We start from the raw sequence: 25,516 nt of genomic DNA on the forward strand, positions 1-25,516 counted from the left end.
GAATTGGACAACACGAACGCAGACTATCAACTGAAGGGAACACTGAGGCGAAAAATGAGACACAAAAGTCATCTGCGCATGCTCAGGAATGGTAACACCACGTGTCAATCGGGTACACGTGCTGGTCTACGTGAGAGGTAACTGTTAAGGCACTTAATCTCTTCCTTATGTAAAGTAATCGAAGGCTGACTCACGCACGCACTTCCACCATTATAGATATGCCATGCCTCTACCATAAGACGCGTATCTTCATTCTTATGCCTGTACAATATCGCGCATTCATCTAACTCTGGCTTGCAGTTACAATCTCGGCAATGGAGCGAAAGATTAGAAGGCGATCCACCGGTTAACGACCTTTTATGCTCCATTAGCCTCTGATTGATACACCGTCCCGTTTGCCCTACGTAGAACTGGCCACAGCTAAGGGGAATTTGATAAACCACACCCATACGACATTCAGTAAAACTGTTGTTCTTATTGTGCTTCACTGGACAAATATCTGTTCGTTTTTTGCCTTTTACCCGCTCCTTTTTATTCTGTACGGCAGCGCATATCTTACCTAGCTTATTGGGAGCAGTGAAAGCAACATTAACATCATATCTACTAGCAACTTTTCTAAGCCTGTGCGACACTGAATGAATATACGGAATAGCCACTACTCTTTTTTTGCTATTACTGCTTTCTGTAATCACGTCCGTCCCTCTCGAAACAGACTTCTTTAGGCGCTCAGCCACAGTAGCCACGGCTACACTAGGATAACCTGCTTCTAATAGGCGCCGGACCTGCGCATTAAAACTGGCGCTCATTTTGTGCATGCAAGATCTTGTGAGGGAAGACTTAAGGCACGACATTTCGTTACGTTGATGATTACCTGATTTTCTGCAATAGGGAAGAATTACATTCCGCTGCTACCTCAGTAAGTGAGCAATTTAATCTTTATGGGGGAGGATTAAAGTTTACCAAGGAATTTCCTCAAGGACGCGTAATACAGTTTCTTGACATGTCCTTGATCTTCGAACAATATCATGTTTGTTGGCAGTACTCCCCAAGATCTTCGAAGCCGTTGCTAAACTTTCAATCCAAGCATTCTAAATTAGTAAAAAACTGAATTGCCATGTCGTGCCTTAAGTCTTCCCTCACAAGATCTTGCATGCACAAAATGAGCGCCAGTTTTAATGCGCAGGTCCGGCGCCTATTAGAAGCAGGTTATCCTAGTGTAGCGGTGGCCACTGTGGCTGAGCGCCTAAAGAAGTCGGTTTCGAGAGGGACGGACGTGATTACAGAAAGCAGTAATAGCAAAAAAAGAGTAGTGGCTATTCCGTATATTCATTCAGTGTCGCACAGGCTTAGAAAAGTTGCTAGTAGATATGATGTTAATGTTGCTTTCACTGCTCCCAATAAGCTAGGTAAGATATGCGCTGCCGTACAGAATAAAAAGGAGCGGGTAAAAGGCAAAAAACGAACAGATATTTGTCCAGTGAAGCACAATAAGAACAACAGTTTTACTGAATGTCGTATGGGTGTGGTTTATAAAATTCCCCTTAGCTGTGGCCAGTTCTACGTAGGGCAAACGGGACGGTGTATCAATCAGAGGCTAAACGAGAATAAAAGGTCGTTAACCGGTGGATCGCCTTCTAATCTATCGCTACATTGCCGAGATTGTAACCGCAAGCCAGAGTTAGATGAATGCGCGATATTGTACAGGCATAAGAATGAAGATACGCGTCTTATGGTAGAGGCATGGCATATCTATAATGGTGGAAGTGCGTGCGTGAGTCAGCCTTCGATTACTTTACATAAGGAAGAGATTGAGTGCTTTAACAGTTATCTCTCACGTAGACCAGCACGTGTACCCGATTGACACGTGGTCTTACCATTCTTGAGCATGCGCAGATGACTTTTGTGTCTTCTTTCATTTTTCGCCTCAGTGCTCCCTTCAGTTGATAGTCGGCGTTCGTGTTGTCCACTTCTCTACACTTGTGTCCTGTCTGCACGCCTCACTTCTATTTTGCATAATGAACTAATATTAATTGGTGAGAGTGCTGCGCATGTTTCTTCAACGATCGTGGGATGGAACGAGCCAATGTATCGTGACGTCGTTGGGCATTCGCGTCCTGTGTGTCGAAAGTGAAACTGGTTTGTAGGGAAAAAAATATTATTTGGAGCATTCTGACGCTTGCCAGTATGTGTGCTTAGGATTAGAGGTTTTGCATATTCATTTAACACAAAATGACAACAGAGAGAAAATGTGTCAGTACTCATCTAGGCATACCTGCCAACCCTTGCGAATTTTTCGTGAGGTTTACGAATTTGGTCCCGTTTTACAATTTTACGAATGTTGTGCCCAGTTTAACGAAAAAATAATCTTGTTTCAGAAAACGTTTTCTTTCGTTAACTTCCATTTCAAGTCTTCTGATGGCCAAAGGATGCACGAGGAACACTTGCTTTGAGCAAGTTTGTACACGCAGTTCCCGAAGTGAAATCGGCAGCAGCGCATAGGCTCTGAAAAATTCACTGTGATGTAGAAACAAATTTTTGCTTGTCATTATTTGGTGTTCCGTGTTTGTTATACTGCTCGGTGCGCTGCGTCTGAGTTAAAAGCTCGTTTCTAAAGTTCCTATGTGTCCCTGAAACGACGTGCTCGGGGAAACTTTGAGAAATGCGTGCCACCTTCCTCCCGTGTGATTTTACGAATTGTAAGGTTCGTATATGTCGGCAGCTGTGATTTAGGTATGCATCCTGCGTCAGCCGGATGCTCCATTGCGTATTGTGTGTTTCTGGCCCAGACGTCTCTAATGGAAAGCAGGCACGCTATTAAGGACTGGTGGCGACCATTTGCCACTTAAGCGGGGTCCTGCGTGGCGCATCGTACGGGAAAGGCGATGAATGTGCACGGTTTCGATCCACGTAATATTAAGCCGCGTGCTTGCAGCTACAAGTGAGGTTATTTCTGCCAGTTAAACACGTCCGCGCGGCTGATGAGCCGGGCTTTGCCAGACGACACTGGCGCAAGTTTGCGAAAAGTGAAACGTTGTTGGCGCAACACGGAAGCTTGAGCAAACACAAAGGACACGCTGTGTCCCAATCGAGTTCGTTAAAAGCTCAGTTCACTCTACTCATTAGACATCGACACTAAGCTAGATGGGCGACTTGCAGTGCTAGTCTTTAAGGTGCACTGTACAGAAAAATTACTTCACCCCTATTAGCAAGTCATCATTTTACAATACGAAAAACATCACTCTTACCGCGAGAAGACGCGTAATAGTAAGCTAAAACCGGCACTAGAGGAAGGGCTGAATGGGGACACTAGAGGTGACTGAATGGTTTTGAAGTTAGGACCGCCGTAACGGCATCTGCTAGCACCTATTTAATACTTTGTCGGTAAAGATTGACCACATTGTGTTGCACCAACGTCTGAACATGGCACGTTTCGAGAGCTTTTACTGTGTCAATGCGGCCCACGTACTAATAAATAAATAAATAAGAAAGAAAGAAAGCTTGAAATTCGTGACATCACACTAACGTCCCGACGTCGGGGTTACGGTGCAAAAAGAAAGAAAAAAAATAATTCTGACCTTGAATGTCTCATCTAATAATCACCATATTATAGCGCAATTAGCGGCAACGGAGTTCTCAGAGATTGCTTTATCAGTCAGAACTGATCGTTTCTATATGTAGTGACCCTCTATAGGGCGCCGGTCACAATGCGAACTAAACCGAGTCCTCCTGGACGCGTGAAAATAACATGCGGCTCATCGCACCTCGTGCGGTGACGCCACGTGCCGCGCTGATTGATCGCGCCGAGCGGGCGGCTACGCAAATGATCGGCGGCCGTCTTTCACGAAACCTACGCGTGGGCCCGTTCTGCGTTGTCTGGACGAGCCAGATAGCGCGACACAATGCGCCCTTCGCCTTCAGTGCTCCCTTCTTTCCCTCGTTTGGGGAAGGGCTCGGCGCTCTCGCCTCGCTCATAACGGATCGTTCGATCAGCTGGTGCGAGCCCTCCGATTGTGCCGGGGAGGGTGTAATCGCGCCCCTTCGATGCGAGCGCGTGCTGTGTGCGCGGCTGTCCGCCCGCACAGGCGCGGCGATGGCCGCTTGCCTCTCCAGCACGACGAACGCATTGTTTGCGCCAGGGATAACGACGTGGGTTCCCTTATTCTGTCCATACGCATTTCTTTTTACAGCTGTTTTTATTCTTCAGCGAGCAATATATAGCCGTATGCGCTCGCTGCTGCGCAAGCTTGCACTTGCGTTGAAAGACGTGGCAGTGCCGCGCGCAGGATAGGCCTTTCCGACGCGCAACATTGGAGACCCAGTTATGTGTTGTTAAACTTAATTGCTTTTTTTTTCTCATGGTTCGGGAGAAACGTGTTTTGTATTTCTTGCTCTGCTTTCTTATGTTGCAATCTTGGGCCGTTTGAAACACTAACATACTTCCACGATCTTATCTATTTCAATAGACTTGTTAGCACAACGTGCTTGTACGGTTCGAAGTATGAAAGGCGATTTCACGTTTAAAGCGCTTGCGTTTTAAGCGCAATTATATCGAACACTGCATGCTGTACCTAAGGCTGTCTGAGGGCTTCCGATGTTGAAAAACAAAGAAAGATAAAGGCTTCTCTGTGATAGCATTTAAAACAAATCAGTTTCTTTCGCAACTATCTTTGCTGGCGGGGGGGGGGGGGGGGGGGTGGAGGAGGGCTCCAGGACTGTTCCTCTGAAAACAATCTGAAGCGGTTAACTACCATGGCTGTTGCGACAATTACGCCTCTTTGCTGGCTGCAGTAACCTGCCTAAATTACATTTGACTTGTTCACAGTCGTTTTATTTTTGTCTCTTTATTTTTTTTTCGCTTGGATTTTATATGTAAAAGTATTTATCGCTTCCGATTCACCGGAAACCACTCTGCTTGAATCGTTTAAAAGAAGTATGCTGCGTTTGGGCACTCCTCACACAATTAACTTGCATTATTTGTATGGTTTGCTTGTTCCTGTATGATTGATTGCGAAAATCTTTGTTTAGCACATTGCCCTGCGCTCTATTGTTATAGCCGTATACGTCTCGAAACTAGTGAAGTAAATTAGCACAGATAATTTCAGCGACATCATTTTACAATATTTGAAGGTCAATGTGTCAGCGAGGAAGCTCTTTAATACTTTCGTAGTGTAGCCGCATCGTGGTCCCGCAGTTTGCAGAGCGCTAAACAATAACCCAACTTCTTTCTTTTTCTGCAGTATTGCAGGAGAGATCCCCGTCCTAGCATTGTTTTCCATCTGAATTCTTTTTTTCCAATTCCGACTACTGCAGCCTCCCGAAAGCGTTGACACGCGTCATCTCACAAATGGCGCGCGCGAAAAGAAAAATAAAGAAATAAAATGGAAAAGAAAACCGAGAAAGAAAGAAAGAAAGAAAGAAAGAAAGAAAGAAAGAAAGAAAAAGGGAAATCAGCCGAGATCAGAAAGAAGGAAACTAAACGCGAACTCTCCCCCCAGTCGCTCGGCGGTCGACGACAGAGCGCCGACTCGAAGCGAGCGGCCGGTTTTATCCGGAGTGGCTGAGGGGGAGGAGAAGCGTTGGGGCGAGAGGGCGACGGGTGTGTGCACCGCGGCGCAGGTTCCGCTGGCTCCCGACGTCATCAGTGACGCGGTGTCGCAGCGTCCGTGACGTCAGAAGGGAGAAAATCCGACCCGAGATTCGATTGAGCTTCGGCATGCTTGGGTGCTTCCCGCACCACGATCGCGAGCGGGGGTGTTTCGCAAGTGGATGTTTTCGCTTGCCAAGTTTCGCACATCGCTTTTCGCTCTCGTGCTGGAAAACTCGTCGTCAAAAAGTATTCCCGCCGTCGCAGCAATCCTTCTGTTCGGTCGATTCTTTTTTTTTGCTTTAGCTTGCATTTAGACAGCTGTCGTCCTCTCTGCTAAAAAGAAAGAAATAAAAAAAGAAGTAGAAGGAAAATTGGAGGACGCTTAAGCTTCGCCTTCAAGAGTGGAACGCGATAGCGTTATCGCATCTCGTTCGCACCGCCTACTCAAACGCGCTACGCCAGCCAAACGTCGCGATCGGCAGAGATAGCCGGGCCCCGACGCGCCATGAAGGCGGACGCGGTCATGGGGCGAGTGGCGCGCGACGTGTCGGGGCAGCGCCGTACATTGCGAGGAGGGGGCCTTCTGTGTTTGCCGCAAGATGGCTCTGCGTGTGCGCAGAGCGCAGAAGAAATTTAGCGGAAACGTACTTCGCTACTCGTGAAACTGCGACTTCTGTAAGTTACATGGTCATAATTACCGATATACGCCGCAGTAAAACTTTCTACGGCACCTTTATAAGGCAACACCGCATTCACTAGAGGCTATTTTGTCCCGTTTCGAAGGAACGAACTCGTGGCTGAGTGGTAGCGTCTCTGTCTCACACTCCGGAGACCCTGGTTCGATTCCCACCAGCCCATCTTGCAAGATGTTTTTTATTCATGAGGTGCTTTCCGGGATTTATCGCTCACAGCCAACGCCGCCGACGACACCGGCTTTTCTGCGACACGAGCTCCTTAACGCTGTCGCGTTAAAAGTATCGCATGTCTTTCCTACTGCTAGACTACGCGTACAGCGTATGCAGCGTAGCGGTGTGTCTCCCACGCTTTTCGCTCGTCGTGATCCTTCAAACTTATGTAATGTGTTGGCGTCCGGACCTCATTTTCGAAGCGCTACAAAGCGATGCTTCGATCCTATGTTGCCATATAATGTTCAGGCAGCTAGACCCTCGGTCGGCAAACTCTCTCAGACATCTAAAGCACCATTTCGAAAAACCCCCGAGCAAATTTTTCTCCCCACTCCCTCCATCCTCTTTGTTTTGCTTTTATTTTCTTTTTTGCTTCTTTGTGTTGTGCCTTGATTTTGGGCTTTTCGAAGCAACTGCAAATGAGTGAGAATGTACCGGAGGTCTCGATTGTACAGACCACCATGATGAAGAGCGAAATTCTGCATGGGGTGTGCTCGCATGTCGTAGAGCGCCCGTAAAAGCGTCTTTTCGTCTCTCCCATGGCGACTCGGGGCTGCAAGAGCGACTTCTTTCTGGAGGCCACGCGCGGGTGGGCCAGCTGCTTCACTGGATGAAGATGCCGAGGCAGCGCTGTGTAGCACAGAAGCAAAAGCCCGACACGCCTCTGCGCCTTGTTTTCATTACCTGTTCCGCACTTAATCGAGCGGTGCAATAGGGGGAAACCTGAGTGGCCGGTTCAGCACTGTGCCTTGCTGTCCGTGTCTCAGCATTGCGCGAGTACCGTTACTTGAAGCGCCCATAGCACACGGCCGTGTGCTCGGCGCAGGAGGGCAGATGCCGCTGCGAGAGCGGCAGATTGTTTGTATGTTCAAAAAGTCTTAAGGCCGCTGGGGCCGTGCTCGATTGTAAAGCGCACGATGGAAAGAGAAACAGTATTCTGCGATGCTTGCTTCGGCTGTATTCGAAGCACTGCGGGTGCCCACCGTCACTGAAGTGCTTACGTTGAACAGCATGACTACGCTGCGTTGCTGCAGCTGCCCATAACTCAGTTGCGCGTGGCTTCGTGCTTTATTTTTGCCCGAAAGTACCGATAAGCAGCGCTGTCTGTACGTAGGGATCGTGATTCTTACGTCGCAATCGCAGCGTGTAGCTTTCTCCGGCGCACTCGAGCGCCAGTGAGGTATCTACCAACTGCACACAGGTGCCTCGTTCTCGCGACCTGTCGAGGGAAATCCCTCACTGTAATCGAAATGCTAGGAGCTGTATAACGATCTGCGGGAAGAATAACGTTCGAGCACTGAGGAAAGACAGCAAATAAAAGGAAACGGGTAAGCAGGGGACAAAGTACTATGCAGAGCAAACGCTGGTCGCAGTGTGAAAACCTTTCTGCTGGTCGTGCATTTGCTGCGCCGTGCTTATCGCCAGCCGTTCCTGTTAGGGGTGTGACGGAGAAGTCGTAATCCTTGCGAAGTAGGCGGTCGAAAGTGGGGCACATAGAGAAACGGCAACATCAGCGGCAACGAAAAACAACACGTAACGGAGAGCCTTTCCACCATCCATCAGTTGTTATATTTATTTATTTATTTATTTATTTATTTATTTATTTATTTATTTATTTTTTGCAATACCAGAAGCCTTGAATGACAATACCGCAAACAACATTACTGTACATGTGAAATAAAATAAACGTTTAAACTACCAAATAAATAGCAGCGCAGCGCTCAACGGCGGCGGCCTTCAATGACTGCGCGTCTTCAACGCTGGAGACGGCACTGGGAAGGTGGTTCCACTCTGAGCTATAGTTTTGGGTACAAGTAAATCGTGAAACAGGTTAGTATGGCAAAAAGGAATGGCGACTTATGCTGGTGATCAGTGCGGTATGACACATACGATGGTTGTGATACATGTTCACGTTTCCCGTGACTCGTTCAAGAAGAAAAATTTTATGAAAGACAAAGACGTGAATGTTTTCTTCTTAGAGCAAGCGCGGAAGGCCAAGATTATATTTCATCAGCGAAACACTGGCAGTACGGGAGTGGTTTGATAAAATAAAGCGAACCGAACGATTGTGAACAGACTCAATTGCATCTACAAGGTTACGTCAGCCCTGATTCCAGACAGCAGACGCATACTCGAGTTTAGATCAAATTAGCGTTTGATATAATAATTTTAGATGGCCTATTGCTTCAGCAAGATTGTGACGTAGGTATTCTTGCGCACGGTTAGCATTGTTAATGATGTAATAAATGTGAGTATATGCCATGAAAGGTCAAACGTTACGTGCACACCAAGATGCTTACAGGAGGTTACGTGCTCTAGTAATGTGCCATCAATTTCATAAGCAAAGAATTGAGCTTGGATTAAAACGCCGAGAGAATGTCATGCTTTGTTGCGATGCCAGTGCCGAAATGAAACCGCACTGGCTTAGAGTATTTTTTTTTTTTCACTGTGATATAGGTGCGGGTTCATGTGGAAACAGCGTGGCTTCGCACAATAGTCGCTAGAGGGAACTGTGGCTCTGCGATCGTTCAACCACCATGGGAATGGTGGTTAGTGCATGGATTTGTCTTCGTGCTTGTTGCTTCAGACGCTCTTAATTGCGACTTCGTTTATTACGCCTTTTTTGCCTTCATTAGCCTGACTCGCCGTGGTTGCTCAGTGGCTATGGTGTTGGGCTGCTGGGCACGAGGTCGCGGGATCGAATTCCGGCCACGGCGGCCGCATTTCGATGGGGGCGAAATGTGACAATAACCGTGGTACATAGATTTAGGTGCACGTTAAAATACCCCAGGTGGTCGAAGTTTCCGGAGTCCTCCACTACGGCGTGCATCATAATCAGAAAGTGGTTTTGGCACGTAAAACATCATGATTTATTTATTGGCCTAAATTTTAAACAAATCTACGCTTCCTTTAAATGCAGAAGGTAATAAGGTTCTGCGAACACGCATAATGGCTACTAATCGCAGTGGTTCCGCTTGCTTGTGCGTCCGTGGCGTGATGGTTCCAATATCTGGCTTCTGTGCTAGTAGTCTTGTCTTCAAATTCTGCCGTCGGACAATTTTAATAATGTTTAATAAATATTTACAACGCTGTACGTTCTTGAATATGGTCAGTTTGTATGTAAAGACACGAAGCCGTTTAAAGCAGAAAGTTTAGGCAAATCCATGCACACTTCTCATATGCTGGCTGAATTCCGCGCGGCTTGCCTGCAGCTCCCGTAGACGCTATAGCACCACAGTTGCCTTTGGTTGCCATTTTATGAAGCTTTATGGGAAACACGGGAACAGAAACGAGGAATCGTCAGAAGATACGTGCGTGGATGCTGAAAGTGACTGGCACTGCGGTGTTCTATCAATGAACAGATGTTGGGTGAAAAAAATTTCCTTTCCCATACCGCTGAGTATAACAGCAGTTTAGTCATTGAACAGCAAGATCAAAGTTGTTAATTAGTTTCAACAGAGGTATTAAGCGTAGCGCAACCGTACTCCTTGTTCTTACTAATGAACACGCAGTCTGCTGAAAGGTATGGTTAGTTATTAGCTTCATTTTTTGGGATGGCATCGGGGAATCTTCGCTGTTGGGCGGCGCCATTCCTTTTGCCCTGGAAAAAAAAACCCCGGAAACTAAAATTACGCATGCTTGAAGATTGTCGATTGGCGCTCAGTCCGCGCTGCTCGTTTCCCTGCTATAAATTCAGCGCAGTTGTGCCGCACCCAGCCTGTCTATTGCATACGTGCCCCGTGTCGTGTCCTCCTGGCTTTGTATATGTCATACTTGTTTGAAAGGGCACTCACCCCTTATAGGAGATGACGAGGTGTTGCATTAAGACTTCCGTATTCCCTGCCATATTCCTGGCTTTTATATGAAGCGTCCGTGTGCCGATTGTCTATAAACGCTAAATTCTTCTCCCAACAGATGATTACGTCAGCAGCTCGGCACGCGTTTCCGCGCGTGACGTGCCTGGCATGTAAATGGGCCGCGCCTGAGGCGTGCACTTGCTTACGGCCTGTTCGCTTCGCTGGCGACGTGAGCCCTCTTTGCGGCCGATCTCTGGCGATCGAAAGCTAAGCTTGCTCGCACCGCACATGAGGCGGTCTATCACTGCGATGTGAAAGCGGCGCTGTTGCCGATCTAAATGAGCCGTTGCCATGACCGGGGTGCACCCGATGTCCGTCGCGGACCCACCACGCAGAGGCATGCGCCGGTTCCATAGGCGTCTGCACGTTTCGGACGCTTCCCGCAAGTTGCACGAGTGACTCGATTCCTATCCATCCGATTCGGCTTTAAACCGTCTGAGCCAGGGACCATGACACGGGGCCCGTTTCGAGGCAAAGGCCTGCACGGCCTCGTCGCACCACTGATCGCCTGTGGCGCGCCCGCAAATCCCAGGGTTCGCCGTGGGGCGCGCGTAGCGGTGGCCCAGACCGAGCGTGGTCGCCGGTTCGGACCAGAGGCTCTCGCGCCGGTCCGATCCAGTCGCAGCCCTGGCTGCCATAGACAGAAAGCCTGGTCTCGGGCCCATGTCGCGTGGCAGGCGGCCTCCACCAAGCGGAGCGCGATCACCCTCCTCGGCCAGCTCCCACATCACCGACAACAAGTCATGTGAGCACTCCCACTCGCTGCGCTCCAGCTAAGCCTAACGTGGCCGTCCTTTAACGCAGACAGCCCGCGGAAAGGCTCAGCATACTTCGCTGCAACCGTTCTAATCGTGGCGTTTTGAATGTGCTGTGGCCTAACGCGGCGCCAACAACAGTCTTCGTGACTGACGCCTGTAGGCAGCTTTGTGCTCTGCTCGTCATCGTCATTGTGGTTAGTGGTCGCAAGCACATAAATAGTGCCTATACAGTTTTATAGTCGATATACCGTACGATTATTTCATTTAGCTGCATGTGGCACTTTCAGAAGTGCTACTATAGCGATGTGTCAAGTGTCTTTTTTTGTTCTTGTACCGTGCAGCTGCATGGGATTCGGCGCACTGTTAGAAATCAAACAGTAGCCGTGTACGATGGTTTGTGGACGCTTGAATACATTAAAATCGTTATATTACAGCAATGATGAATTGCCGCGTGCAAACTGACTTGCGTTACGAGCCACGGTAAGTCACCTTCCCGACCTCTTTCCGTGTTACTTGTAGGTCAGCTGATGTTGAGGTACACGTTGATACGTACTGGCCACTCGCTGGGACGAAGGCAGAATGCCAATCATAACAACGTAGGCGTATTTATCCAGCGTGTCATTTCTAAATCGTCGATTCTTTAAGATGTCGACACGTGTAGGCGCAGTCATTTGTTTTGCATTTGAAAAGTTGTGAAATGCTTGTGCTCAAGCTGTGTAGTCCTGCGCCAGTATTTGAGCTAATTCGGGCTGCGCCTTGTCGACGGGAAATCAATCACGAAATCTTGCGGACGCTACAGCCGTGTTGTACTGGATGTGCTGCAGGCGTCGTTTCTTTTCGCCGCACGCGTGCCCACGTGGAACTGCTGCTTGGGCGTCCGGCTTTTGAGGGCCTCCCGAATGGGCCGCGTGCCTGGAGGTGCTGTTCCGGGGCGAGTTCACGAAGCTTCTCGTTCGCAAGTGCCGGCCGCCTGCGCCAATGATGTGTTCAGCATCAGGATTGTGTGGAATTTGCTCTTTCAGAAAATTCTAGCGTAAGCGCTTTTTGAGAATGCGGGCCCTGATGAGCGCTGCCTGCAACTTGCGGGGAGCGTCTCAGTGCGGGGGGTGCCCAAACGGCGCGAGAAGTGCGTCTATCGGCATTCCACAAGCTTATGCGGCCACTTCTCGAAGCGAAATGCCACGCGGCCCTGGTGACGGAACAGCGCTTGGTGTGCTCTCTTGGCCGCGGCGACAAAGCGCGTCGGTGTCGTTGCAGTCGTTGCTCCTGTGCAGATAATGCCACTGCGGCCAATGGTTCTTGGGACACTCGAGTCCTCTGAATCGTCCGGCCATCGGCCGCGTGGGGCGACTGCTTCCATCGGAAGCGGTTAGCCACGACCGTTTGGGCACCCCCCCTCCCCCTTCCTTTATTTTTTCCCGATTTGGCCAGCGATAAATGTGCAGTTATGAGATGGGCACCTCTGGGGAGCTTGGGTAGCTGCTGTCACGCAAACGTGTACCTGACCACTTGGAGCGAGAAGTTTAGCTAGCGGGAGAGTGTACGGGCTGTACGGAGGAGTATGAAGATAGGTGAAGTCGGAAAAGTAGCGATATCGCAGATGTCGAGGTGGAATTGTAGGTGACATCGCTCGCCCCGTCGTGAGCTCGCCGGCCCTCCCACATCTGTCTGTGCGTTTCTGCAGAGCGTATTCGGGTGTTGTGCTTGTGCAGCCCGCGCAACTTTAGCGGCACGGCGTCCGCCGCGTCTCGCCTCCGATCACCGTGTTTCGCCCATGTTGTATCCGTGTTAAGGTGATACCAGCGAGCGCAAATAATAATAATAATAATAATAATAATAATAATAATAATAATAATAATAATAATAATAATAATAATAATAATAATAGAGCAAAAAGGACGTTCCACGTCCGCCGCCAAGGTCTGTGAGTGGTGGCGCTGGCTAACACTCCCAGGGTTCTACTAGGGCACATAAATACCCAAGAAAGTGGACGGGGAAACAACGCCGCGGTAGCTCAATTGGTAGAGCATCGCACGCGAAATGCGTAGATTGTGGGTTCGGTTCCCACCTGCGGCAAGTTGTTTTTTCATCCACTTTAATTTCCATTAATTTATCGTTTCTTTGTTTCATTTGTTAAAAGTAATTTCTCCTATGTTTTCCTTGGTGTCAGTGTTTGTTGGCTTCTCATGATATGACTAATAAAAATCGCGCCCCTCTGCTAACCCCTTTCTCGTTTATATATATCGTGTGATTCAACGGATGAGTTATCAGTGTATGTTAAGGAATCAAGCTTGCCACTGTAGAAAGAAAAAAAAAACTGCCTACTTTCAGCTCGTATTCATCTTTGACGAGTATGCACCAGCTGCGAAGTATGAAACAAAAAACAAAGAAATTGACCGCCCTTCCACTACTGTGAAGGAGCGGTGCAAGGGAAGCTCGGGATCCGCGGCTCTTTGTTGTCGTAACGTCTCGGCTTCGCGCTCCCTCGCGGCGGGGTCGGCACGTCGACGACGAGCCCTTTCTCGAGCGAGTTCCTGGCGGTGTTCAGGAACGCATTGGCCCAACGCACGATACACGGCCGGCTCCCACTGCCGTCGTTCCAAGCGCAGCCTCCCTATCTGACTGCCGAGCCTGAACTGGCTGGAAACGGCGGGCGCGAGGCGAGCGAACACGCGACCACACTCTTTTCCTCCTAATCCTCCTCTTTCTCTGGAGGGAGGGGACGCCTGTGATTGGCTCGCGCCTTCTGCTGCGTCTACTTCTTCATGCGTATAAAACCCCGCTTTAAAAGGCGTGTATAATGAACCCACAGTGGCTGAATCGGTTAGCGTGGTGGTCTCGCAACCCGACAAGCAATTCATATTTTCGCGCGGCTTGAGTTTTTTTCGTACGGCAGTACCAATACCGACGCCGACACGAGTGAGGCAATACAATCTTCGCTTGAAAAACCTCTAAAGCGAAACTTTACTAACCGCGTCGAGCCGAGTTTCGCCGTCGCCAGCAGTTTGACCCTCATTTGACCGCAGCTGAGCCGTAGCCTTGGCAACGCATCACGTGACCCGCCGCGCCGAGCTCCGCCGCCGGCTTGGCACATGCGCTCTCCCCAGCTGGGTTAGCAATTATATGGACACTCCAGGCGCATTTCTGCCGCCGCCGTCAACGTGAGGTTCCGTACGAGTGAAAGCGTGTGAGGGTGAGCCTCCGAACGCTGTTCAATCTCGCGTGCGCGAGCGAGGAACGCCGCCCAGATGCGTGCCCTTTCCTCTGGCGCGCGAGGCAGGGGGGTCAGGCGAGGGAGGAAGGGCGTTCTCCGGCGGCTGCACGATGGCTCGCTGTCCTCCTCGCCCGCCGCTCCGTACAGAGTGGAGACAACCGCGGTGTCTACTACGGTGTTGGCCACGCGAATCGCGGACGCCGCAGTAGACGCCTTGGACAGACGCCGTAGGGACGCGTTGCCGGCGCTCGTGTGACTTGAAAGCGATCTGCGACGTGGCTAAAGTGCGTGCCCGCGCGGGCCTCATCTTCAAAGCGATCTGCGATGTTTGCAGAGTGCGCGTAGTGCCGGTAGCTTCGTATGCGCTGTGCTTTCGACGTTTCGTACGCATTGGAGCGAGACATGCATGACGGTCAATTCGCTTACTGCTGCCGCGATTCCTCACTCCAGAATTTTCACAGCGAGATGTGTCCATGTTTACCTTGCGAGCGTGACGCCGTGCTGGTTAATTTAGTTAAAACACGTTTACGGGCTAGTTTTCATTTTCACCTGAAGTTCGCCTTTGCATATAGACGCTAGGTGCGAAGATAAATGTATTACTCAGGGCCAGAAGGCGACGGCCAGGGAACTCCGCTATTGTATTTAGTAATTGAAGACAGTATTGTTGTGCTAAGTCGCAGCGGAGACCACTGGGAACTATCGCGCCGCGGGACGCCCCCTAAACCCCCGAGGAGCGGTTAACCCGTTCCTCCATTTTCCTTCGGTGATGCGTAGCGTGCGGTGGACTTTAATTCCTTTTTTGCCCGGGGCGGGGTCCGCACTCCCAGAGCGAGGGCAGCCCCGGTCTCGCTGCCCGTGTGCGGGGCGTTGCAAGTTTGAGCGCTATTGATTGGAGTCACGCTGCCCGGCCGCCCAGCGGTGACCGCGTGTAGGCACGGAAGGTGCGGGCAGGCATGGATAGCCCGCCAACAGCGCTGGTTTCTATCTATATCGGCCAGCAGCGTGCAACCGCGCTTGTCCAACCGGAACAGCAGGGAGGCGGCGCTGTGTTCGCCCTTGAATTGTTAAGCGCCACTGCGACGTGACAGGACGGCAACAGGACCCCGGTCCTGGAGTTGTGCTTTCGCACCGAGTGGCTGCCAATGCGATGGCGCCGCGCATCGAGAAACGCAGCGCACTGTAAAGGTCACCCTGAGCTTGCAGCTAAGCTGTTCTCAAGTTTAAAGTTGGGAGCCCCAAGCCGCGTTGGGTACTTGGGTTTAGAGGTCCAGCATGCGTTTGAGAATTGCATGGGTCAAACGCAGACAGCGTTTGGTTGAGCTCTGAGAGTGCCGCAGTGGGGAAAATGAAAAGGCTCTTGAAAGCATAGAAGAAAAAGCCTTTCTTACAGAGAGGGCAAACAATAAAATGTTGTAACCGTATTCATTGTGTTAGTACTGCGAATTAAGTGTGCCGCTCCAAGACCCAGGACGGCTTGGGGAACTACGCTAGCTTTCGATTCCTTAGGGCCTTGGGTCAACGCGAATGCAAGGACTCGAAGAGTGGATCGGGTTCTGCGCGTGCGGACTTGCGGCCCGCTGTTTTCTTTTGTCCCCAAGCCGCTCGTGCCCCAATTCTAAAATTCTGTTATTGAAGCTGAAGTAAAGGAAACCCTCGTTTACATGTTTGTTGAACAAGTATATCTGCTTTTTATTCGGTAAGGCGCGCGAAAGACTTATTAGAGTAAAAAGTCCCGTATTGTGTTGGTTCGTGGCAAAGTCAGACACGAAAAAGGAAAGGACGGAGGAGACGTGATTGTTTGGTGGCGCAGCGCGGGTTTCTGTTGTGAACAATACCTTTAAGTCCGTGTTTTTCTTTCGCGCCTGTCTGCCAGGTGGCAGGGCAGATTTCGTGCTGGTAGTTATATCCATCCGTATCCCTGCATTAGAAACAATTATCTTGAGTATTCTAGGAAGACTACCCATTGGACACTGTCATACAAGCTGTCTCTGCAGTCGTACAATGTGCATGGAAGTAACGCCACATGCGGGCTACGAATTGAAATTTGTGGACTCTTGCGCCGTGTGCAATGCAAGATGATATACATATAGATGGAGACGCATTGGCAACTACTATAGTGATTCAGTTCTCCGGCCGTGTGGGTTATTTGCTTTCGGCGCAGTTCGCTTTCCGCTTCTCGCTGTAGTGCCACGCAGTCGGCAGGTGTCGACGCTTCCACGCTTGCGGCAGCATTTTAACAGTTCGTGTCACGTTACCCTCATGTGATGTCATGCACGCTCGCACATACACTTTATATAAACCCTGCAGTGCGGTGGCGCTGGTATCGATATCGACCACAGCTAGCGAGCGGTTACTTACTACAGGGATTTACTGCGTGTGCCATAGTTGTAGCGTTCCTTTTTTTTACGCACAGTAAAGTAGAACGATGTTATTAATTTGTTTTGCCGCCATAAAGGGTCGTCGTCTTATCGCGTCGATGCGCGAGCCCCACGGGTGGCCGCCAGCGAGGGCGAAACACCCTGGCGGTGCGCACCGAGGGTGCCTGCACTCGTTGGCTGCTGTGACGCCGCTGCAGGGACCACAATCGCTCTCTGGTGCAATTAAGGCTTGCACATACTTTGCCGCGGTTCGTAATGCGTCACGCTCGATGGCGTCCTCTCTGAGATTCGTCGAACGCAGCTTGACCGAGCCCAGTCTGTTGCCAGTCGTTATTCACCCGCAATTTCGTAGTTTCGTGCAGGGTTTGTTAAATAGACGGAGCTCTCACCCTTTCTCTCTCGCCACTATCGGCGTTAAACAGGCATTGATTTTTCTTAATTTCTTCTTGCTTGCAAACGCGTTTTACTTTGTGTGTGTGACTTGTCGCCTATACTTGGTATATGCCGATGACTTTTTTTTCTTTAATTTAGCCTCTGAGTTGCTGCCATGCGACTATATTCAGAGCATCGTGGAGAGCTAAATCGTTGAAAATCTTAATATTAATATCAATATATATTATATTAGCACGTACGTGCTGAGCGTTGCAGCCTGAATATCATCTAGATTTTGGCGAAATACTAAGCAACCATCACATACTTCACACCATAATAATTCTCCAGTTAACGCTCTCTTGGTGCTTGCCATTTATTATTCGTAAAAGAAAGCTGCGGGCACTCTCCTATATCGCCCCGACTCTCATCTTGTTTGAAAGGTTGCGTCGCCAGAATGCATCTCCATGGAAGCCAATCGTGCAGCGGTCGCCAAAGCGTCGGACGGTGTCGGCACCCGGGAATGAACGCGGCGCCCATCGGCCGGCGGTTGGCCACTGCGAAAGCTGCTCACGTGTGGATGTGTGGTGTCCGTCCAACGGTTGAACTGCGTTTTGTAGACTTCCCGAGCATCGGCTGTCTCGAAATTTATATCCGCCGCCAGCATCGTTCACGGTGGCTGGGCTATTTAATTTAGTGCCACGTGGACAGCGCCGAACTGCGTCGTTGGAGGCAAAAGTTTTCACCATCGCGAGCGTGATGTCCTTCCGCATATCGGTTTCTCTCTTACGTTTTTGCCCGTTTATATTCGCGTATTTTATTTCTCTCATTCACTAATCCATTTATTTAGTGATATGCCCTCTATATGGCATAACAAAGGGTGTCGGCGACGGTTTCAAATTGCCATACATTTCGTACCACGTATGGCAATAAGCGACGGATAATAGGACGTGTTAGTACACGTATATTTTAGAGTATTTTCAATGCTATGTTGGTCGTCACTGGCGCATTCATTAAGTGGTTTTATAGAACAGGCTGGTTTTCCTCAAATGAATTCTAACGAATGTAACGGCATCGCTAGCAAACGCTTGAATGAGCAAAGATAGTTCGAACTGAAAAGAGCTAAAGGCGTTAGGAGTAATTCCAAGAGTTCAGTAAAACCCGAACGGCGCTCTCCAGCCAAGGAAAAAATTGTTACTCCTTTGTTGCGCAATTTTATTTCTTTCTCGCTCTTCCAACTTGGTTTCTTGCGCGCTATTAAACGTCTTAGCTGCCATCTATAATGTTCAGTCTCGGGATTTGTGTACAACTAGTGCGATATCACCGCTGTCACGCGCGTTTGGCTCGTTCATCGGCGAGTGTCTCTGCGTGCGCGCACTTTTATTCTGAAACCAAACGTTCGCTGCTGTAATCGGCAAAGTTAATCTACGAAGTTTGTTGAGCATTATGGGAAACGCGATGCGCAGTACGTAGCTTCGACGCAAGCACGAGTCAGACGGTGTGATTTCAATGCATTCTTGCTTGCGTCGATCCACGTTAAGTTGCGCATCGTTCGTGTCCTTTGCCTCCACTGTCGTTAAGCTGCGTACCGTCTTCATGCATCCCACCCTCACGCGCGCGAATCATTCGCTAACAAGAATGAAACTGTTGCGCACGCAGTTGGGCGTCTCTGCAACGAACTGACCTGCATGATGAATGATTGCGGGCGCCCCAAGCTCTTTGTCGTAAAGGCGTTCTTCGTCTACGACTCGCGTGTCATTCTGCCCGTATATTTACGGCCACACACGTGTAAGCGCCGGTGGTTGGCACTATATATAAGGAGAGGCGGATAAATGAGGCCCACAAGTGGTGACGTCCGTTTAGAAAGTAAGGGAAGACAAAGAAGTCGCATGAAAATTATTCTGTCACATCCGCGTTGGCGAAGCTCAGCCATGGGTTTAAGGGGAAGGGTGGAAGCGCGCGCCGCGGATACATGAATAATGTAGCTTCGCTGTGCGGCATGCAGCGCGTGTCTCCAAAACAGGCGCTCGCTGGAGCTTCTCGAAGCGGCCGCATCGATTAGGACTCGTATCGACACAATGATCAGATGACCAGCTCTGTTGGCTTTGATCGTGACTTTCTCGGAGTTTGTTGTTTTTCGATCCTCTTTCGCCTCTTTCATATTTTTTTTTTTCTCTGGTCTGCCGCGTCACGATCGACGGAATATCTTTATTGAGGAAGTCAGAGCCACGAAGGCCAGCCGAGAGAAGAAATCAATAAGCGATAATCGAACGCCGTTTCAAATGCGCGCATTAGAAATTCTCTCCGCGTGACATGCAAGGTGGTCGAAAGAACCGTTTGCGGCGGCGGCGGCGTTCCAGGAATGGTTGTAGCTGTGTTTGACGGGGACACCAAACTGGTTTGACGACATCTATATGGCACTGAGGTTTCTCACAACGTGTGCACGTCTCAAAGAGCATACCTCCAAAGACGTGCTGGCAGGCAACGGTATTTTCCGATTAGCCGATTACGAGAAGCCAAATAAATATTTAGCGCAGCGCGATTTCCTTGGATTTCGCACTAGATTACCTTTGTCTCTGGGTCGTACTGAAAAGACTTATCAGTATCGCCAAATCAAGCAGGAACTTTTCGCGCGAAAAAAAAATATAATATAAACCATATCTTAAAGAAATGTAAAGCGAGTGAAAAGGAGAGAGCAAATGCAAAATATCTTGTTATAACAACAGCACTGTAAACATTGTATTTCCATTCAAAATCAATAAATATGTCCCCTGTTCTCTGTAGAGAGCAGTGAAAAACAAATATTTGTACAAATGTGTATACCGTAAATAAAGTGAGTAAGGTATACACTGTATAGTTGATTAGTTGTTCAGTTAGTTACTTTTGTTGAGGCGATTGGTTATTAAAGCCTTGGAAGATTTAAAACTAGTTACGTTATTTTAGATCGGTTAGTATGGAGTTCCACAATGTAATTGCTCAAAAAATCAGTTTTTTTGCCATCGTTAGCGAGTGCTTTAAGGAGAAGATTGGCCCGAGTTGATCGGCCCTCGATGGGGCCGCGTCACTAAAGCAGCACAGCGTGCACGAGTTTATCCCTATAGGGTTCTAATAAAGCATGACGTTGGCCTTTTCTTTTTAATACGGGATGTAGCTTACGTAGAAACGTCTTCTCCCTTCGGCATTAAGCCAGAGAGTTTCTCCTGCGTCGTTTACATGTTACGCGCGCTTGATGAGACAAGATCGAGTGACTCTATTTGCTAGACGTGGAGAGTGAGAGGCAGATGTGTACGCGGTCACCGACTCGCAGACGCCGCGCTTGTCGCCACATCTAGCCCGTGAATCAGGCTTCACGTTACTGCAACTTGTCCCGGACGCTCGCGCGACAGAAGTCAGACCCGCCGTGGTTGCTTAGTGCCTATGGTGTTGGGCTGCTGAGCGCGAGGTCGCGGGATCATATCCCGGCCACGGCGGCCGCATTTCGATGGGGGCGAAATGCGGAAGCACCCATGGTACTTATTAGATATAGGTGCACGCTAAAGATCCCCCAGGTGGTCTAAATTTCCGGAGTCCCCCACTACGGCGTGCCTCATGATGAGAAAGCGGTTTGGCACGTAAAACCCCATAGTTTAATTTTTAACAGAAGTCAGCCCCGACCGGCTAGAACGTTGGCAGCAGACGTTTTGTGTCTGAGGCAGCACAGCTTCTAACGCGAAAAAAAGAAATGATAATGATAATAGTAAAATACGTGACAGGGCAGCTTTTCCCAATATTTTTTTTTTTTTGCACCATAATCCACGTTGCAGCAAAAGCTACAGCACTAACTAGCCCAGCTCTGTTGTTTGTTTGAGTTTGTTTGAGTAGTGCCTCGTAGATAAACCCAGGCCTGCAAATCACGCGACGTACCACCTAGGTGCATGACCTGCCGGTCACTTTATGAAATACTTCTTGCGTGGCTTACCCTCGTAGTACCTGCTATCCTTGAAAAAAGTAGAATCATTGCATTCTACCAGTACTAACATATCGGGCATAAATGAACGTGCTTGAAAAGTAGTTAAGGACCGCGCAACGAGCGATGGGACGAATAAACGTAACCAGACAGAAAGACAAGCGGTGTGGATTAGAGACCAAACGGGGATAGCCAGTGTTCTAGTTAACTGTATAAAGGAAAAAGTACGTGGCAGATCCCATGCCCTGTGGGAATCGATGTTATGCGAAGGAGTGTGGTGGGAGCCTAGCATGGTAATGAAACGACCATGACAGCAGCGTAGGCGGCTGTTTCATGACCTACGTGACACGCATGTCATGACCTATAATGTATATTCGTCATACACTCTTGTCACACTATGCCAATTTTGGTACACACCAAGTTAACGAAACGACCATGAGAGTACCAAGACGTGGCGGCTGTTTCATGACCTACATAGCACACATGTCACCAAATTCGTGTCATGACCGATCATTTATGTTCGTCATGCACTCTTGTCACGCTATGGCAATTTGGGTACATACCAAGACATAGTTGGCGGTTTCATGACCTACATGACACACATGTAATAATATTGATGTCATGACCCATAATTTATGTTCTTCGTGCACTCTTGTCGTGCTATGTCAATTTTGGTACGTACCAAATTAGTGAAACGACCATGAGTGGACCAAGACGCAGGCGGCTATATAAATAGATACTGTCAAAGTGACAAATGTTCGCCAGGAAATGCTTCGCATTTAGAAGTGGAGCTGGACAGGCCATGTAATGCGTACAGCAGATAACCGGTGGACCATTAGTGTTACAGAATGAGTGCCAGGTGGAAGGAAGCGCAGTCGAGGATGACAGAAAATTAGGTGGCTTGACGAAATTAGGAAATTTGCGGGCACTACTTGGAATCAGCTAACGCAAGACTGTAAATCGCTGGGAGAGGTGTTCGCTCTGCAGTGGACATAAAAATAAGCTGGTGGTAATCACAATGGTGATGATGGCACTCGTAGTCAAAAACGGACCTCGGCTTGCAGCACAGTTCCTCCGCTCCATAGATGGATTCATCGATATTACGAGCGTCCACATTGAAAGGGGTTGTTGGCTCGTGCCAACAATCTCGTTATTTTTACGATGCTTATAGCGCACGAAAGAACGAGAACGCAGAAAGACCTGGTGCACACACAGGGGCCTCGTCCTTTCGTCATGTCATGACAGCACGCCCAAAACCCAGCGTTATTTTTACCTTACTTTTGTGATTATTATTGGCCCTTGAGACACATGGCTCTGCGTGACGTATTTCCTTTACCACGTTTGTCTGCTGGGAGGCGCCACCGGTCACGACTCGCGAGGAAGCAAAAGCTGCTGCACGCTTGGCGAGGTATCCATTCCGCACTTAAAAAAAAACAGGTGAACGGCGCTGAAGAGACAAGTGACCGGTGCGGCGGTGCTGGGAGCAAACAGCGGAAGAAAATGACAACACGCAAGGTATCCTGGGTAACTCGGCGATAGAAGTTCCGCTTCCGCCTTGCTCCGGCGGCGCAGGTTGTGTTCCACTCACGGATTTGGAGGCGTTGCTCTACGCCAGAGTCGAGTGCTCGCTCGCGGAGTCCGTCGGCTGCCCTGTCTCCGCCATTGGAATTCAACATCAGTTTTTCAGTCTCGTGATTTCCAGCAGTAACATAGCGACGTGGGTATTGATTCTGCCTGTTGCATTCATGGATGGATGTAATGGATGGATGCTGCGACCTGCGGATATTGCGACCGCCAAGTACAAGCGCTCCCTTTCGACTTGAGTACACGTGGTGCTCATAACGCTCCTTAGCGATTACTGCTGCCAAACTTTCTGAACCCCTATTGGGAACATTATTTTAGTGCGCCTCCATGGTTTGTCGTTTCACTACTTTTCTTCCACCAATCATTTCATCGCCTCTTACTAATCTCTATGGCGGACATGTTTACTTTCCCCCTTGCTCTCACTGAACTCAATCTCTTGAAGGAGGCCAGAGGAGCCTAAACCGACAGCTGGGTAGATAACTTCACATTCTAATAAAACATGTTCCATCGTTTTCCTAGCTTTACTGCAGCAAGCACATGCTTCTTCTTGCTGTGTTTCGCTTTATAAGTGTGTTCTAAGGCATCCTCAGCTTGCTTCGAAAAGTAATGAGCTTCCCTTTCAGTTATCATAATTTGTTTCTTTCCTGATTTCGTTTCTTCCTCTTAAGTAGTTACTCATAGAAGGTTTATTTTTCATTTCCACTCCCCATGAGATTGTCTCAGCCTCTCTGACTTTATGCTTGATGTTCTTTGTTGCCTTGTTGCTCAACAAACCGGTCGCATACATAGTGGTAAGCTTCCTAATTCTGTACCCCTGATTTCAAGCAAACAACCGCATTTCGAAATGAAAGTCCTGCAACCGTTGCACCTTTCCACATACCGCGGAGCACCTCGTACCTATTGTATCCCCATATCGCTCTGTGCTTAATAATGGCCGCATTTCTGTTCCCCTTTGCTGTTATTGTTCTTTTCTGTGTGTCCATATATCTGTTGACTTCGTTTATCCATATACTCACGCGGGCGCCCTCTGTACGCGCAACGAAGAAGGGAGTGCACGCTGCTATTTTCAGCCGCCGGATCCACACAGCCGAGGCTTCCTATCATCCCTCTATTTGCTCTTCTACTCTCTTGTTCCGTCCTTCCCCTTCATTTCCCACCTTCGTTTTCCTTGTGACGCGGTTCCTCATAGTTCCCGCTTGATTTTTCCATCGACGTTTCTCGTTTTGTATTATTTATATTTCTCTACCCGTCTCTTCTCGCTGCGGCCATTTCGTGACACCTTCTGGAGACTTCCATTTCCAGGTCGCTAAAGGGGGGCACCCCACCCTTGTTTGTTTAACGCCTTCTTTCTTGGCTCCTTCCTGTCGCTTGGCACCGTTGCTTTCCTTGCGTTCAATCCCTTTGTGTGATACCGTTTGTTCTGGCTTATCTTCGTCAGTGTTTTTAGTGCTGCATGTTACATTTCACTATATGTCCCCACCCTCGTCTTTTTGTTTCTTTTTTATATTCATTTCTTTGTGCCCATCGCAGTAATTATCCGCGTAATGTGCCGATTCTTTCTTCTCGCTGTCTCCCATGAGAGCGGTGCTTCCGGACCCTTCATTTCCTGGTATTTTGTACTTCATCACGCTTTCTCGTTTTTACTTCTGTAAGCTTGTAATCCTGGTGTTGCTACGTTTTCATCGCCTCTTCCTACCATTTCTTGTCATCCTCCATTATTATCATTAGTTGTGCCCCCTGCTATATACTCTGGTGATCCTGAAGGTTATTGCGTGCACGACGAATTCTATTAATCTGGTCAGCGACACGTGCCTTTCTAATCTTGACCCTGAAGCCGTCATCCTGCGAAGAAAATACGTTTGGCTCAAATATATATATATATATATATATATATATATATATATATATATATATATATATATATATATATATATATATATATATATCTTTCTCAACCTTAACAAGTTGGCTTGTTTTGGGACACATTATTGTCATCGTCACTTACAATCCATTACTAGCGCTTTGAACAGATGCGCATTCGTTCCACTTACGAACCCTACTGTTGGTGAGGGGAGCACACGTGAGGTATTTATTTTTATACGACAGTGCGACTAACTGCGCCTCTCCGAAGCTCGTGAGCTGCCGTGCGTGTCTAAGTGGCCGCAATGATCGTGCGCCAGGAAATGGCCGCCTAATAGAAGCGAAGAAGGTTTACTGAACACGTTGCGTCACTAAGCCTTGCGTGGCGGGCTAAAGCCACTTTGTTTGTTATGGCACCATTTATTATTAACGAACAATTTGGCCCAGTAGTGTCAGCGCAAGCCATTAGTATGGCGGTACATGAATTTGTTTTGTGATTGTTCGTTTAACTTCGAAACATGGCACCTTGTTGATCCGTATATTCTGCTTCTTCAAGCTGGTTCATCGTCGCAAATCCCTCGTATAACAATGATTAGCCTCGTTAAACCCTTTAAGTGCTACCATGGGAGTGCTTTAACAAATTATACATGCAAATAATTTTTTAGGACATTAGCAATAATTTTGTCATCGCGAGGAGAACGTTGCTTCCAACTTTTTATTATCTACATTTAGCAGCATATAAAGTGCGGTGATCGTTTCCCTTCCACCCCTCACCCCTTTTCTTCTGTGTAGTTACTGACACAGCTTTCTAGAAACGGAAATGAAAATTAAATTGAACTGAAAGCGCAGAATAAGATCAAGAAGAGATGTAAAGAAACCGAAACGTGCATTCCGAACGAAGTCGCGGTAAGCCGTGAAATTATCTGAGCCCGTATTCACAAGTACTACCTCTTACCTCCTACAATAATTACTATAGGGAACTCTGGCGCTGTAATCGCTCAGCCGCCATGGGAATGATATGGGATGTGCGTGGATTTGTCTGATCTTCATGCTTGTTG

At 48.6% G+C, this 25,516-nt stretch overlaps 1 protein-coding gene across 12 annotated transcripts in view; it reads left to right on the forward strand.

The window, feature by feature from the left end:
• Window positions 1-25,516, forward strand: part of Pka-C1 (Protein kinase, cAMP-dependent, catalytic subunit 1) — a 450,683-nt gene that overhangs the window by 315,207 nt on the left and 109,960 nt on the right. For 5 of the 12 annotated variants that reach the window (XM_065437235.1, XM_065437232.1, XM_065437234.1 and 2 more), the window contains one exon: window positions 10,882-11,094. The exons of the other annotated variants lie outside the window; for them this stretch is intronic. In XM_065437235.1, the coding sequence (XP_065293307.1) occupies window positions 11,013-11,094 (82 nt within the window). In that variant the 5' untranslated portion in view covers window positions 10,882-11,012. The remainder of the gene's footprint in view (window positions 1-10,881; window positions 11,095-25,516) is intronic. 12 annotated transcript variants of the gene reach the window in all.

The sequence above is a fragment of the Dermacentor albipictus genome, chromosome 9 (genome assembly GCF_038994185.2).
Source record: "Dermacentor albipictus isolate Rhodes 1998 colony chromosome 9, USDA_Dalb.pri_finalv2, whole genome shotgun sequence".
In the NCBI taxonomy this organism is placed as follows: Eukaryota; Metazoa; Arthropoda; class Arachnida; order Ixodida; family Ixodidae; genus Dermacentor; species Dermacentor albipictus.